The following is a 17,477-nucleotide window of genomic DNA, read 5'->3' on the forward strand; positions in this document are numbered from 1 at the left end:
ATATATATATATATATATATATATATATATATATATATATATATATATATATATATATATATATATATATATATATATATATATATATATATATATATATATATATATATATATATATATATATATATATATATATATATATATATATATATATGTATATATATATATATATATATCGCTTGATTTTTTTAGTTTCTTCAGGAAACTTTACATGAAAAATAAAATTTGGACTAATATTTCTATTGTGATTTGCTCTCAATGTGCGATAAGATGAAGTGTGACGTGTTCAATGATAATACATGTAACATGTAACAAATCAATAAGTTTTTTTATGTAACTTGATGGGAAAATTTTATTCTGGAATTTTTAAAATTTTCAATGCCACTAAATATGTCAGATGTATCTCCATTATTTGTTGCAGTGACTCTTCGATAGAGAAGCATGGTGATTTCATTATTCTTAAGGATGTTATCCTCCTGACACGCAAGAAATTATTCTCAATGGGGTCATTTTCCTAAGGGAGACATCCGGAGTGAACTGCCCCCTGCCCCCCGCACTCAAAAAGAAACTTATCTGGATCAGCACTGTTGGTGGTGCGATCTTTGCTTTACAAATACGCGCACGATTTGGTTACTGCTTATTCTCTGAGCATCTGCCCCCAGGGAGGCAATAAAATGACACCGTATCATAGCCGCTGTATCGGTATACAAGAAAATCTAAATATTAAAATAATTTCGGTTACCTAATACCTAATCGTTAATAATTTGTATCACAAAAAAAATCCCGTTTAAATTTGTGCACCATCTCACGCATTGATTTTGTAGAACGTAAGCCAAATATTACGCCAAAAGCAAATTATTGGTAATTGTACGGGAAACAAAAATTATAACGGGTTGATTTTGTGATATGATAGGTTATGGGCTTGGAAAACTGGTGAAGTGAAGAATAAACGCGAACGAAGTCACTAACTAGAGAGCCATCACGAGACACACCCAAAAACTTCACTATTACATCATGTGGTCATTGAACTTTGAAGCCGTTGTATTGAAATAGTCATATCGAGCGCAAAGATAATAGAGCGTGAAATCTCTGTTAAATCACCCTTTCCAAGAGTAAACTGAATCGCGCTTGAATGAGTTCCCTGAGACGGCGAAAAAGTTTAGACACCTGCCTAATAAAAAAACTGGTAAAGTTCCATCTATTCAAACCTGAATACTTGAAAAAAGGGCATATATGTACATATATAAAATCCAATAGAGTTGACGAACAGGACTTAACTTCAAAGAGCGAAATGCTTCGAGTAAAAGGGTTTAACAACTATGTATTTTATTTTTCATCATCTTCTACTCACAAAGTACATGACGAAAATTCTCACATTGGGCTGTATTACAGAAGCTTCGAAGAGCAACATGCCTCATTTGAAATACATGGGCGAGTCGAATCGATTAAACTTCTGTAATAGGGCCCTATTCCGGTCTACCTTGAGAGCAAACCAACACCGTCTATCCCAAAAATTGTCTGATGCCTGCTGATACAATCCCTTCTATATTTTGTCATTTTTTATTACATGTGCAATTAAACTAAGTCTAACTAACACATTGCTCACGATAAATCGCGGTTTTACTTGTTGTACAATGTCTGATTTGCCCAACAGATCCGAGTTTCCAATCGTTAGTCCATTTTCGTTCCGGTTCCGGTCTGTATTTACATTTGTTGCTTCCTGTACAAAAGATTTTTACGACTACTGCACGTAAAGCTTTCACCAATCCCGTGTTTCACACTGGATCAGCCACCCTTAACAAGGGGAACAGACGCTGTTTTGAGTCGCACTATCTTATTGAACAGCCGCTCGGGTTGTCGAAGCATTTCTTCTGTCGCTGAAATATGGTTAACGCTCAAGTGATCGCGTAGCGTCCTCGCACTTAGCTGTTGTCGTATTGACAACAAAAACTTATGAGGCCCACAGCTTCCGCTCCTTCGAGGTTGTCAACTCACCATTTGAAGTCCAACAATTCTCATACAATATGAAATAAAATCTAAAGAAAGCTTAATGGAACCCAAATTTACGCAAGACATGAAATTGCTAAAACTTAACACTAGTTACATTGGGCTATTATTGGTTTTTATTTATAAAAATATTTATACAACAAAATCACATCATTCTTGCCTACGCTGTCGCCTGAAATGTTAATACACAAACCATTATATAAGCGGATCAGTTTAGATTTCACTTTCCCCTGCGGAGTTGCGAGGGCGAGGCAGTTTTAAAAATTAGAGGCTCCTCAAGCGTGTGTAATAACACATTTCCCGTTCTTAACCTAAAACTGAAGATAGTGTTTCGGCGATCTACCGTCGGACGACGAGTCGGTTCTGGGATAGGTCGCCGCCGTCATATCGTCATTGTTATTGTTGCCCTCCCGTGGGGCATTATCACTTTCACTATCATTGCCTGCCGCAGCGGCTTGGGTCGCACTGCGGCGATTCCGTAGCGAATGAATACACGCCAGCATTCGTATCATAAACGAGGCCGGCGCCGTAATGGTGTCCTTGGCTTCTTCCAGCATCACTGCGTTGCGTTCTATGAGCTAAAAAAAATATTACTAGGCAAAAAACACCTTTTGATTTTTTTTGTATGAAATTATTTACATTGGTGGCTGCCTCCCGATCGAAACGAGTCATATCTTTATCCATTGAGGACCAAACTTTAATTGTCGTAATCAATTCCAGATGTAGCCAGAGCCCATCACTGCTGTTGGGTCTTAAGTCACACGTTGTGCGACGTCGAGATTGCGATCGGGACCTGAATGTAGATGAAAAACGTCGTCGACTGTAGGTTCTGTAACAAAAAAAAAACTTAAAAACAGCTGCACACAAGAAAATCGGTATCAGTTTGATTTTGGCTAGTGGAAGTAATCATTTCCATTAGCAAACTTACCTGCTCTTCAGGCCGCTTGTAGACCAGGATGATTTTTTTATCAACCATGCTTATCAGTCTCCTATATGAGAAAAAACTATCACTCCTGCCGAATCACAGTTTGAGTCTATCGGCTCTCATCTGACCACACGTCTAATTATTACAAATATTTACTAGAATTAAGCAGAATCAACTTACTTCAAAACACAACCCAAACTGCACAAAAAATGTAAATAGTTTAAGTTTTATTGCTTCACGCAGGCCCATGACGATCTTATGTTTTTGCACCAAATTTGGTTCCATTTTCATATTTCGCTTGCAAATTTCATTTCTGGAAAGGTAATTTTGAGTAGCCGGAATTTTCTTGTGTTTTATGCTTACGTTTACCGACGATATTTTCAAGAACAAAGTATTTTTATGATGCAAATTATAATAAAAAAAATATTCAATTTTCATTCAGTGAAAAACTGTTTGCCGTCAGAAGCCTCGCTCAATCGGCTTGACACACTTGACATTTCTCTCCTGACGTTTAAACTTTTTCTAACCCTTAAGTCTAGACATCAACCTTTTTTGCATAGACATCCACCTTTTTCGTATACGTATCGCATTCGTATGCGATACGAATGGATTCGTATGGCCTTTGTACGTAAACAAGAATGGCATTTTCGAACTCATTCGAAACCATACTTTCGTACGAATGTTGGATACGAACGTAAACAAGAATGAAGGTGAATAAGATTATGAGTAGTAGTTGTGAGAGAAGTGGGAAGGGTGGAAAAATATTATTAAACAACTGAAACATTTGTTTTGATGGCCAGTGATTTCCCACTGTGAATTGAGATGTTTACTGCCGCGATAAGTAACATCATGACGCTTTTTTTTTTATCAGTTTTTCAATACGGCTTAAAAACTAACGGGTTACTTGTCACTTTTGTATTGAAATGGTGTATACGTCATTTCGTTTTCTTCATTTTTTTGCAACGTACAAATAAGTTACAACTAAAAGGAAGATATCAAAAGATGGGTCTTCGAATGACGAACAAATTGGCATAAGAACCCCATATTTGAAAAAATGGTGCTGCGAGATTACAGCAGTTTAGTACGAAACAAATATATGAAATTTGACAGCGTTAGCATAATCTTGGTTTGTACTGTGACCAAGGATGCCGCATGTGCAGAAATATCTGTATTTTACCGATTTTTAGAATTTATCGATGACACCGAATCTCAAAAATTACAGGTTTTTGGCAAATGCAGTGATTAATCAAATTTTTATCAAGTTCTTAACTATATTAATTTTGACCTTTTAAAATTCGTTCGACCCTTTAATGTGTTTAAAAAACTCGTCGTTTATTTTAAACTTTACCAGACATGCACTTTTCATAGTGGACCGCTTCTTTATAGTGGACCACCCGCCTGAAACTCTGGGTTCATTGTCATTCGTTCACACGCACACTCGGTTCTAGCCTAACTCCGGCCATCATCTCGAGAAACCACATATGACAATCAGTGCATAAAATGTGCGAGGTACCCAGGCATTTTGAAATAAAAAATTTAAAAAAAATCCAAGACGGGTCGGGTACCGGCAATTTCAGCGTATTTTTTTTTCGGGTACGGGACGGGTACGGGTAGTTGGAATAGATATTTTACGGGTTGGGGTCGAGTACGGGTATTCTAAACAAACCAGACTTCGGGTTCGGGTCGGGTACGGGTTTGAAAATTTTCGATGAGTCGGGTACGGGTCGGGTACGGGTAACAAATTTCCCATACCCGACCATCTCTATTACAGACCTTGCTAGTACACTAAACTCGCTTTTAACGCGGGGGATACGTGGCGCGTAAAAAAAAACCGCGTAAATTCCGGAATCCGCGTTAAAAAAACCGCGTAAATTCCGGAATCCGCGTAAAAAAAGCCGCGTAAAAAACCGCGTAAAAAACGACCTTTGTGTATTTAGTCTTGTTAGGTCATGCGAAACTAAAACCAATAGGTCCATTTTAGCATGCTCTTCAAGAATAGCCAACAAAAAAACAGGGTTTGTTCCTCACAACAGACGTTCATCTTATTTTCAAAAGATGTGTAAAAACTTGCAACCTTCATTCACCAGCAAGTGGTAAGGCTCCCGCTATGTGACACTCTTGTCACTTACAAACCAAGCACTGGTATCGATAAAATATCGATACGGCAATATTTATGCAGTGCAACTGGGACACCACAAGACAGATGTCGTTAGTATATTAACGTATTTTAATTCAAATTTTTACACATGATTTTCAAACTTCCTTATATGAACATGAATGTATGTTCTCTGTGTTATTAGCATTACAGTCCTAGGTTTTCATTCGCCTTTTCCCCGCTCCTCGAAATCCTTTTAATGAAGTTCAACGTGAAATTGCTCTTTATATACAGTATCCATTAAATCGATTCAACGTTATTTCTCGCTAAACATGTGAAAAGGGCCCATGTGCCATGCGTAAACAAGCCACAATTTCACGTTTTTCAATGAATACAAGCTTAATCTACTCGTACAAATAAGATTTTTTGATAAAAAGTGAATTCTTTTATCAATAAATCTCATTGGTAAGAGCAGATTTCGCTTGTATTGATCAAAAAACGAGAAAATTTGGCTTGTTTACATATGGCACATGGGCCCTTTTCACATGTTTGGCGAGATTTCGTATAATTGTGTCGAAGCATCAACCATAGAATACGAAACAAGGATAAAAGTTACTCGAAGCAATTAACACTCGGTTTTGCAATAAAAATTTAAAAAAATCGACAAGCTATGAATGCTGCTATTCTCAAAGGCGTGTCCGGATGTGTTTCTATAATCAATAACAACTAGGAAAACTACAGTCAACAGCGCACTTTTCCGGTTCCGGTCTGACCCACGGATATCCGTAGTTCCGCACTATATTCCCACATCCGGTTCCGGCGTCCATTTATTACCGAAACACTTCCATCAAACTAAGATTTGGAATCAATTTCAGGCTGCTGCTTTAGTGTAGTATCTTCAAAACTCTTGCAAAACGATTATATCGAAATACTTTCAATCGCGTTTCTCGCGACTGCTCAGTTTTCGACGTAGGACTATTATACTAAAAGCGGCAGTCCACCCATGTGTAGGGTTTTTTCAAAAAAATATCTCAAACGATGATACATACATGAAATATATATAATTTGATTCGGTTGCACATTCTTCCACTAAATGAGATCTTTGTAAACAAAAAAAAATAATAGCTATAATAATAATAGCTCGGAAATAGTCAAGTTCTTAGATTAACGCCGCCTTAATAATTGAGCCCAATTTAGTGTATATTTTATATATCTGTACGATTACAATACTTCGACAAAAACAGCACACTACGACTGGTTCTCATTTTGACAGCTCAGACAGTAACAGATTTTATGACTATATTCTATGAGCAGTCGATGGTTTCTGCTATTTTCTTCAAAGTTTCACCTTCATTTTGTCGTTTATGATCAGCCGTTTTGTGTCAGGGATGAGATGATTACCGCGACCCTTTACCGGTAAACAGAAAGCAAAACTATGAACCCAACTTATGAATATTAGTTAATCATAGTTCAATTATTAGTTCAATAAGCAAATTGTATTAACAGTCATGTCACGATGTATACTTTACTTTACACCTATTATTTTTTTTCACATAAAATATTGGTCACATTATGCGACGCGACGCGAGACCAGACAAACAACACTTATTGTTCTTACAACATAAAAAACGCATTAAAAATTACCTTTAGTCGACCGGTTTCGGGCTGCTACCGCCCATCTTCGGGACTTTGTCCAGACTAGTTGTTTTTTCTCTCCGTACGCTGTGGGCGTTCGAAGAGAGAAGAGATTTACTGCACTCTCAGTTTCGTCAGTCCGAATAAGCAGGATGTAACAGGGGGATCGTCTTCATTCATTAATCGTTCCTGTGAATTGCTAATGAAGTACGACTCCCATGCATTCAATTGAGATGCTTTCCTAACGTTTTTAATTAATTTCGCTTCTTTCCAATTGATCACGTGGTCACAACTGATTGCATGGGCGGCTACACTTGATTCGCTTATTTTTCCGTTATCAACGGCAGCTTTGTGTTCTTTCAAGCGCACTTTAACCTTACGGCGAGTTTGTCCAATGTAAACTGAAGGGCAATTTTGGCAAGGTATCCTGTAAATGCCTGAATTCTCATCTGGAGGAACCTTGTCCTTCAAATTGCACAGTAAATCACGTAATGTGTTTTCACTTTTATGTACAACCTGAAGCCCTTGCCGTTTCAGTGTTGCTTTGATCGGGTTGGTAATCTTTGGGTAGAACGGCAGGCTGACTCTTTTGATTTATTCTCGTTCTAGTTGCAGCGTTGTTGACATTCGTCTATGTCGTTTGCGTCGGTGTGTTTGTAGGATTTTATTAACGAATCCTTCTTCGTAGCCATTTACTTCGGCCGCTTTGTGAATATGCTCTTTTTCTTCGGCAAACTCTGCGTTTTCCATCGGTATATTATACAGGCGATGGGCCATTGAATGGAAGGCCGCCTGCTTTTGACCGCCAAAGTGGTTCGAATCCGATGTTATATAGCGATCAGTTGATGTCGGTTTACGGTAGATACCGAATTTCAATGTTCTATCCTCTTTTCTGGTTATTAATAGGTCCAGAAACGGTAGCTTTCCATTCTCCTCTCGCTCTACTGTGAATTTTATAGAGCTGTGCCGAGAGTTGAGCATTTCCAAAGTTTGGTCCAGGTAGCGTTCTTTCACCGGAGCGAAAATGTCGTCTACATAGCGCTTCCATACACGTGGGAAATATTTTTCTTTCTAAGCGTCGTCTTCAAAATCGCTCATAAAAAGGTTTGCTAACAACGGCGACAGTTTACTTCCCATACTTAACCCAAAGGTCTGTTTCCAGTATTTTCCCCTGAAGCTGAAGAAATTCTGATTCATGCATATTTCTGCTACTAGAAGGTAAGCTTCAACGTGGTGTTGTGGCGCACGACTACGTTCCAAGTGTTGGCGTAAACTTTTTAACGCGTCTGGAACTGGTACGCTTGGAAAAAGTGCTGCTACATCAAACGATACCAGGATTTCCCCACGTCTCAACTCAAACCCTTCTAACTGCTCGACTAACTCCACAGAATTTTTCACACTTTTGCCATGCTTTATTGGGTATTTTCTCATTTCGTCCACCAGCCAAGCTGCCATCTTTTCGGTTGGTGTACGAATGTTGGATGAAATAGGCCGCATTCCCACTGGGTCTTTGTGGATTTTCGGCAAGCAGTAGAGCGAGGCCACCGTCGGGTTGGAAACATGAAATTTTCTCTCTAGTTTATCCTCTCCCATTAGACGTGCAACATTCTGTCGCGCGAAGGTAGCCTCTTCGATCATGGTGTTGAGAGGATCCCTCGGTTTTCCGTTTTTGAATTTATATTCCTCGTACGGGCCTGCCGCGATCATATCACGGACGCGCGAATCATAATCGTTTTTGTCCATAATAACTACTGCATTCCCTTTATCCGCACGAGAGTAAACCACATTACGTGCTTTCAGCTGGCGGATCGCACACCACACATCGAAGTTGGTGCGTTCTGTGCTATTCTGCTTACTTGCCGTCCGTGTTATGCATTTCCTGACGCTGTGCCGAATCGCCGATTTATATATTGGTTGGTCGTATTGGATGGCACTTTCGATATTATTAACAATATCAGCGAGAGGGGCGTACTGGGGGGAAATAGCAAAATTCAAACCTTTGTTGAGGAGATCTAGCTCAGCTTGTGTGAACTGCGCGGATGAGAGATTAACCACAAAATTGTCGATCGTTTGCGGTGAGCATTTTTTTCCTGGAGCTTGTGTATTTTCGAGGTATCGTATTTTCTGACGATGTCGCTGTTTCGTTGTGCGCACACGCTTGTCTAGGTTGTAGTGAATACCATCCAACAGTCCGCCAACAGTCTATTCGCTCTTCCACACACCTATGTACAATACACTCAGCTGAGGTATGGTACGCACTTTTTTGGAGTAGCTTCTTATGGAGCGGGTATAGCTGCTCTTCCACTTCGGAAAGTTGTTTGTGTTTGCACCTTATTTCTTCAATCAGCCAAACCTTTTTTGCGCGATTAGTGGCTATTTCACTTGCTACACTATTAGAAGATGGCTTCATATTTATAAACTTGGGTATAAGCCCTTTTCTTCCACAGCTGGTTAGAAACTGAATATGCAACTGTAACATTCTTTTCTTTACAACTAGTCGGCCATAAAGGCGAAAGCACTGAGAGGTTGAAGCCTCCATTTCACTGTATTTTCGATGTTTTGTGCAACGTAAGAACCGACGATCACATTATGTGACGCGACGCGAGACCAGACAAACAACACTTATTGTTCTTACAACATAAAAAACGCATTAAAAATTACCTTTAGTCGACCGGCTTCGGGCTGCTACCGCCCATCTTCGGGACTTTGTCCAGACTAGTTGTTTTTTCTCTCCGTACGCTGTAAGCGTTCGAAGAGAGAAGAGATTTACTGCACTCTCAGTTTCGTCAGTCCGAATAAGCAGGATGTAACAGGGAGATCGTCTTCATTCATTAATCGTTCCTGTGAATTGCTAATGAAGTACGACTCCCATGCATTCAATTGAGATGCTTTCCTAACGTTTTTAATTAATTTCGCTTCTTTCCAATTGATCACGTGGTCACAACTGATTGCATGGGCGGCTACACTCGCTCTACTGCTTGCCGAAAATCCACAATGACCCAGTGGGAATGCGGCCTATTTCATCCAACATTCGTACACCAACCGAAAAGATGGCAGCTTGGCTGGTGGACGAAATGAGAAAATACCCAATAAAGCATGGCAAAAGTGTGAAAAATTCTGTGGAGTTAGTCGAGCAGTTAGAAGGGTTTGAGTTGAGACGTGGGGAAATCCTGGTATCGTTTGATGTAGCAGCACTTTTTCCAAGCGTACCAGTTCCAGACGCGTTAAAAAGTTTACGCCAACACTTGGAACGTAGTCGTGCGCCACAACACCACGTTGAAGCTTACCTTCTAGTAGCAGAAATATGCATGAATCAGAATTTCTTCAGCTTCAGGGGAAAATACTGGAAACAGACCTTTGGGTTAAGTATGGGAAGTAAACTGTCGCCGTTGTTAGAAAACCTCTTTATGAGCGATTTTGAAGACGACGCTCAGAAAGAAAAATATTTCCCACGTGTATGGAAGCGCTATGTAGACGACATTTTCGCTCCGGTAAAAGAACGCTACCTGGACCAAACTTTGGAAATGCTCAACTCTCGGCACAGCTCTATAAAATTCACAGTAGAGCGAGAGGAGAATGGAAAGCTACCGTTTCTGGACCTATTAATAACCAGAAAAGAGGATAGAACATTGAAATTCGGTATCTACCGTAAACCAACATCAACTGATCGCTATATAACATCGGATTCGAACCACTTTGGCGGTCAAAAGCAGGCGGCCTTCCATTCAATGGCCCATCGCCTGTATAATATACCGATGGAAAACGCAGAGTTTGCCGAAGAAAAAGAGCATATTCACAGAGCGGCCGAAGTAAATGGATACGAAGAAGGATTCGTGAATAAAATCCTACAAACACACCGACGCAAACGACATAGACGAATGTCAACAACGCTGCAACCAGAACGAGAATAAATCAAAAGAGTCAGCCTGCCGTTCTACCCAAAGATTACCAACCCGATCAAAGCAACACTGAAACGGCAAGGGCTTCAGGTTGTACATAAAAGTGAAAACACATTACGTGATTTACTGTGCAATTTGAAGGACAAAGTTCCTCCAGATGAGAATTCAGGCATTTACAGGATACCTTGCCAAAATTGCCCTTCAGTTTACATTGGACAAACTCGCCGTTAGGGTCAAGTGCGCTTGAAAGAACACAAAGCTGCCGTTGATAACGGAAAAATAAGCGAATCAAGTGTAGCCGCCCATGCAATCAGTTGTGACCACGTGATCAATTGGAAAGAAGCGAAATTAATTAAAAACGTTAGGAAAGCATCTCAATTGAATGCATGGGAGTCGTACTTCATTAGCAATTCACAGGAACGATTAATGAATGAAGACGATCCCCCTGTTACATCCTGCTTATTCGTACTGACGAAACTGAGAGTGCAGTAAATCTCTTCTCTCTTCGAACGCCCACAGCGTACGGAGAGAAAAAACAACTAGTCTGGACAAAGTCCCGAAGATGGGCGGTAGCAGCCCGAAACCGGTCGACTAAAGCTAATTTTTAATGCGTTTTTTATGTTGTAAGAACAATAGTGTTACCTGTTTTAACAAACTTTGTTTTAGTGGAAAAATAGATGAAATAGAACTAAAAATCGGCTTACAACTTGAATAAAAGTTCGGGGCAAGAGGAAATTTTTTGTTACCACCAGCGTGTTGATTATTTGCAACCAAAAATAAAACTTGTATTAGTGAAATCGACCACTAATACTAGCGCAGATAGGAATGTCTATTCATTACTCATAATGTAAGCAATCTCACACAGATACTGCGTTCAAGTATGCCTTATACATGGTAGGTTAAAATGCAGATGACTTTATAAGCAATGCTCACAGCTATTATGTTGTCCACCACTGTATATTATATGCGGCCTGCGGCACATATTTTACTTACATATTTTAAAAAAACTAATTTTCTTTATTTCAAAAAGAAGTAACTTTGATGATATTTTTAAACCGTTTGTAGCGAGATGTTTCTCAGAAAATTATGAAAATGTAAATAAGAAACCACAAAATCATGTGCTCGAAACTTCCAGAAAATGAAAACTGCGTTTTTGTAATTTTGGCCGTTCCGCTATAAGGGGACCGTTTAATGTCAAAATAATATATGTTCTTATCAAATTTACACTGCACTTTTTTCACTTCACTTTTTAATTCTATCACTTTTCACTTGCAAATTTCAACGCTTACATAGCGCATTCTTCAGTGCTTAGAAATAGAGTGAATCAATAAGCACTGAAGAAGGCGCTATGTAAGCGTTGAAATGTAATTGGAATAGCTACTATTCCACACTCTCAAACAAGATTTTGCTCTCAGTGGACATCTTTTCCACTGAGCAACTCGAATCTGTTTCCTCATCTTTTTAACTAATATAATAGATTCCTTCGAAGAAAGTTGCCCGGTGAAACGGAAAACTTCTAGTAAGAACGTATCTTGGTGGAACAATAAACTTGAAAAGCTAAGAAAATCGTCAAGGAGGCTTTTCAACAAAGCTAAAACTACCGGAAATTGGACAGAATATAAAAGCAGTCTAACAGAATACAATCGAGAGATTCGAAAATCAAAGAGGAGGGACTGGAAGCGTACATGTGAGCAAGTTGAAAACTTGCCAGTTGTAGCTAGACTCCATAAAGCCCTCTCTACAGATCACACAAATGGGCTTGGCCGCTTAAAGAACGAAAACGGTCAGTTCACAACAGACTCTCAGGAAACACTTAGTGTCATGATGGATACACACTTCCCAGGCTCGACTCAATTGACTTCCGAAAATGCACAGGACTTCTATATGGCTCAACCTAGCTCAATTCACGACAAGGTTAAAGCTCAAGAATTAGCCAGTGTAATATTCTTGACGTCGTTTAATGGGCAGTGAATTCCTTAAAGCCCTTTAAATCGCCGGGGCCAGATGGGATTTATCCAGTGCTTTTACAAAAAAGCAAGGATATTATAGTCCCCTGTCTGGTGGAGATGTTCAGGGCTAGCATGACACTAAGCTACATTCCGAGTAGATGGCGAGAAGTCCGCGTCATATTTATTCCTAAGGCTGGAAAACGTGATAGGACGAGTCCCAAAGCATATAGACCAATCAGTCTAACTTCTGTCATTTTGAAAATGATGGAAAAAATCATTGATCTACACATCAAATTATCATACTTAAAAAGTAGACCATTAAACAAATTTCAGTTTGCCTATCAAACTGGTAAATCAACTGAAACAGCACTCCACACGCGGGTTTCAAAACTAGAGAAGTTTTTTGAGGCTAAAGAAATCTCACTGACAGCCTTTCTTGATATTGAGGGAGCATTTGACAATGCTTCTCACGAATCTATCAAAAATGCTAAGAAAAAACGCGGTTTTGACATGTGCATCTTGAATTGGACTATCGCTATGTTATCAAACCGGTTGATAACAGCCAATTCAGGAAGATCAACTCTAACGACAAAACCAACAAGGGGTTGCCCACAAGGAGGGGTTTTATCTCCCTTATTGTGGTCTCTTGTTGTCGATGATCTTCTTAACAACTTAACGAACCTAGGATACGAAATCATCGGATTCGCTGATGACATTACTATTTTAGTTAGGGGTAAATGCGGATCTACTACTAAGCGTCAATCCTTCTAAAACAGTCATAATCCCATTTACAAGAAATAGAAAGTATAATATTGCAACTCTTAAGTTGGGAGACACACAGTTGGTGCTATCCAAGCGAACCAAGTACCTAGATGTTATGCTTGACCATAAGCTCAACTGGAACGGCCATCTAGAGTATGCGATCTCGAAAGCAAACAACGCTCTTTGGGCTTGCAGCAATACATTTGGTAAAAAATGGGGACTCAAGCCGAGGATGATTCACTGGATATACTCGGCAATAGTGAGATCCAGAGTAACTTATGCCTCGCTAGTGTGGTGGCCTAAAACTTCACAATTATCAGCTCAGAAAAAGTTAGATAAACCACAACGTCTGGCATGCTTATCAACAACAGGAGCAATGGCCAGTGCACCATCCAAAGCCTTAGAAGCTCTTTTATATCTTCTACCCTTACATCAGTATGTACAACTTGAAGCCGAAAAAGGTGCTCTTAGGCTAAAACGTGTTAAATTTTTTCAGGAAGGAGATCTACAGGGACATTTACGAATCCTCAAAAATTTCCAACTGAACACCTTAGTAACCATGAATGAAGATCGGATGGACTCTAAGACTAACTTCAGTGTTCCTTTCAAAGTGATTGAATCCAATCGCACCGAATGGGATGAAGGAGGTCCTAAGGCTCGTCCAGGATGTCATATTTTATACAGATGGCTCTAAAATGGGCGAGTCTACAGGCGCTGGGGTCACTGGACCAGGAATCAATATATCAATTCCAATGGGGCAGTGGCCCACAGTTTTTCAAGCGGAAATAAATGCTATTCTAACATGCACAAGTATTTGCTTGACTAGGAAATATAGGTATGCCAATATCTGCATTTTCTCAGATAGTCAAGCAGCTCTCAATGCTTTAAAAGCATACACATGTCAGTCGAAGTTGGTATGGGATTGTATTCAATCCCTACGACAACTAACTGTAACAAACGTTGTCAATCTATACTGGGTGCCTGGTCACTGTGGTATAGAAGGAAATGAAAAAGCCGATCTCTTAGCGAGAATTGGTTCTTCGACTGCTTTCGTCGGGCCGGAGCCATTCTGTGGGGTATCTTCATCCTGTTTGAAATCTGAGCTAAAAGGCTGGGAATCAATGATGATTGATGCCAACTGGAAGTCTTACTCCAAAGCAAGGCAATCTAAACTATTCATTACACCATGTGAAAGAATCACACGGAACCTACTCAGTATGAATAAAGCTGATCTGAGTACGTTAACTGGCCTACTTACTGGGCACTGTCCGAGTAAGTATCACCTTAAAAAATTAGGTAAACTGACAGATGACTTATGTCGTTTCTGTAATTATGAAGTAGAAACCTCGGAACACTTACTGTGCCAATGCAGCGCATTAATTCAGCAAAGACTGCGTATTCTTGGAAAAGGTATCCTCACGCCTAATGGCCGATATGGTCTGCTGAACTAATGAAGGTAAGGAACTTCATCAAAGTAGTCATACCTTCTTGGGGTGAAATGCAAAGTTTGGGTGCGACTATCACTGATACCCATAGTGATGGAACGAACTGACAGTGCATAAAAATTAACGCGAAGTATACCACAATATATCTAACTAACGGCAGCAGTGGTCATAGGCTCCTACAGGAAAAAAAAGCGTTGAAATGGGCATTTGCAAGTGATTGATTGATTGATTTCTTTTGAAGGGACTTTAACCCCAAACGGTCATTCGTCCCTAATTGCAAGTGATAAGTGAAAAAGTGATAGAATTAAAAAGTGAAATGAAAAAAAAGTGTAGTGTAAATTTGTGAAGATTCTGTCAACAGCTCGCGTAAGATTTAGTGAATTATGTTCTTATTGCTCTCGGCTAGGCTTGAAAATTGACCGAATGGGTTCATTTTGCGGGTTCACGCAACCATGTCGGCATTGGGATTTTAACCCAGTCTACAAGGGTTATTGGCGGAGACGTCACCAATTACGCTAGGCCAATGCTCCGAGGACACTCTACAACATATTCTAGATTTTTTCTTGTGGGAAAGTATGTGATTTAACAGCAACTTATGAATATTTTATCTTTTGCTCTTATTACTCAACAGTCTGCACAACAGTAGTAAAATGTTACAATCGTATAGGAAGTAAAGCAAGTATAGAAACAGGAAAAAAAACCTTACGCACTCATTGAAAATCTTTAGTGTAAAATCTATGCCGCGGCAGGCTCATGCCTTCTGTAATACATGTAATATCGAATATCACAATATTTAATGAAAACGATATTTGATAAAAGCGATAAAAACAAACATTTAGTTGAAAGAAAGTAATTCGAACAATTTTGAGGTACTATCTTTTGAGCATGGGAAGTATACTTTTGTAAATTATTGCTCAATGATCAGTAGACTTTGATAGTATCGAACATATTCTTTTGAGTTGTATATTTTACTCAAATAACAAACCTTATATACGAATGTCTATGCCAAACATCTAGAATTGCTATTCATCACAAAAATGTCTAATCTTTAGACAAACAATAAAATTTCAAATATAGTGTTGCGATTATCTAAAAAGCAAGTTACAAAATCTATGTTTGAAACAGGTAATGCCTGTAAAATTGATTAAAAGAATGCTGTTTGTGTAAATACCTCTAAAATCAAAAAGTGATGAAAATAATTTACAACGGTAGCGGAGTAAATACTATTTATTATTATTAGAGGATAGGTTTCCAATAATATTCAAAGTAATAGGTAAATTTCTGTCTTGGTTTATAGCTTCGAAAGCTTGACGCGCTTTGCTAGTAACCCCACAAAACAAATATGTTAATTAATAAAATAAAAAATAATATATTTTTGCGTTATGTTTAGATTTTTATTAAGTATACAGGGTGTTAGTGAGCCGACTTAAAATTCTTTAAGGGGTAAGATCCTTCAACGCATATGGCCAGATTTTAACTACTGCATGGTTATTCACTTTTTTCAGTTTTCGGTTGTTTGCCTTTAACGAGGTTTAGCACAAGAAGTATTGATAGCTAGCTTAATTCTGTAAGTTTCATTGGAAAACTTAATAAAATTAGAAGTGAATAGAGTTTTAAAAACTTCAAATTAGAAAGAATAAGAAGTACTTAGAAGAGAATAAATGTGAAATCGAATGTTTTTTGAAAACTTAACTGCAATTTTCTCACTGAAATGTGTCATAAACACGGATTTTGTTGTTAATTAAATTAACGCAAGGCGCAACTTTTTGCTTTTACAGTGAAAACAGCTAAACTAAAAGAAATAGATGCTTGGTGTCAAAGAACAACTTGTAGAGTAGATGTATGTTTAATTTAGTTCACAACAAAACCCATGTTTATCACACATTTCAGAGAGAAAATTGTGAAAAAAACATTGATTTCACATTCATGCTTCTTATTCTCTCTACTTCGACGTTTTTAAGACACTATTGATTACAAAATTTTCGCAGCTTTCCAACGAAATAATAATAGCTATCATACTTTTTGTGCTAGACATCTTTGATGGCAAACATAACCGAAAACTGAAAAAAGTGAATAACTATGCAGTAGTTAAATTTTAACCATATGCGTAGGATTTTTTTATCAAAGAGGGTCCTCTATCAGCCCTTAAAGGATTTTAGGTGAGCTCCCTAACACCTGTATAAAATATATTTATTCAATTTCTTACTTTCGAGGTAATTCGCATCATATTCTACTGCATTCAAAATAAACATCAAACTGTTTCATCACAGCGAACAATGAGTTTGGTATAATAAAAAAAACACTAAAATGTTATAGAGAACTCAAACGCAAAAATAAACAGTAGCAGGTTCAGAAACAAGTGCACTTAGTGATGTCCGATTACTTCTCGATTAATCGAGTTAATCGATTATTTGCGGAAATATTCGATTAATTTTTAATCGAATAACTGACTTTTCGATTATTGAATAATCGAATAGTTGACCCCGATTATTGTTCGATCATAGTTCAACTTTGTCCAAAAATGGGAAAATTGGTGATGCCAGCGGTGAAGAAAACACAAGAGGTTTCGAAACCTCTGTTCTCACTTATTTTATATAATCCATTTAGTTGAAAATTGTAGTTGTCGACTGGCGACAATTGATTTTACTCGCATGCCGCACATTATACATTGTACCTTACGTCGCAAATAGTGCGCTGTATAGCGCATTACATCCCACGTAAGGATATTTAAAGTCGCGATTTCGATTTAGTGCTGCGACG

The 17,477-nt window shown here is 38.5% G+C and overlaps 2 protein-coding genes across 4 annotated transcripts; one reads left to right on the plus strand and one right to left on the minus strand.

Moving 5' to 3' along the window:
• Nucleotides 1–1,301: 1,301 nt before the first annotated feature.
• Nucleotides 1,302–17,320, minus strand: LOC129733792 (DDB1- and CUL4-associated factor 6-like). 3 transcript variants are annotated; one of them, XR_008729707.1, is made up of 4 exons: nucleotides 3,113–3,640; nucleotides 2,936–3,055; nucleotides 2,647–2,836; nucleotides 1,302–2,585 (listed from the first exon to the last, which is right to left on the minus strand). XR_008729707.1 is itself a non-coding variant. In XM_055695308.1 (3 exons), the coding sequence occupies exons 2-3, from the start codon at nucleotides 2,689–2,691 to the stop codon at nucleotides 2,319–2,321; spliced, it is 312 nt and encodes a 103-aa protein (XP_055551283.1). In that variant the 5' UTR covers nucleotides 2,692–2,836; nucleotides 16,924–17,320; the 3' UTR covers nucleotides 1,302–2,318. The 3 variants fall into 3 exon arrangements, 2 of the variants coding, with proteins under 2 accessions (XP_055551283.1, XP_055551282.1); XM_055695308.1 differs by lacking the exons at nucleotides 2,936–3,055; nucleotides 3,113–3,640 and adding an exon at nucleotides 16,924–17,320; XM_055695307.1 differs by having other exon boundaries at nucleotides 2,936–3,597.
• On the plus strand, nucleotides 10,031–10,573 carry LOC129733791 (uncharacterized). The gene has a single exon (XM_055695306.1). It carries the CDS (start codon nucleotides 10,031–10,033, stop codon nucleotides 10,571–10,573), a length of 543 nt encoding a protein of 180 aa, XP_055551281.1.
• Nucleotides 17,321–17,477: the final 157 nt, after the last annotated feature.

This window comes from Wyeomyia smithii, unplaced genomic scaffold (genome assembly GCF_029784165.1).
Source record: "Wyeomyia smithii strain HCP4-BCI-WySm-NY-G18 unplaced genomic scaffold, ASM2978416v1 HiC_scaffold_77, whole genome shotgun sequence".
In the NCBI taxonomy this organism is placed as follows: Eukaryota; Metazoa; Arthropoda; class Insecta; order Diptera; family Culicidae; genus Wyeomyia; species Wyeomyia smithii.

Coding starts and splice junctions, on each gene's coding strand:
- LOC129733792 (XM_055695308.1), bottom strand. CDS start 2,691: ATGGATAAAGATATGACTCGTTTCGATCGGGAGGCAGCCACCAAT. Junction 2,586..2,646: donor ATCGGGAGGCAGCCACCAAT/GTAAATAATTTC, acceptor TATTTTTTTTAG/CTCATAGAACGCAACGCAGT.
- LOC129733791 (XM_055695306.1), top strand. CDS start 10,031: ATGGGAAGTAAACTGTCGCCGTTGTTAGAAAACCTCTTTATGAGCGAT.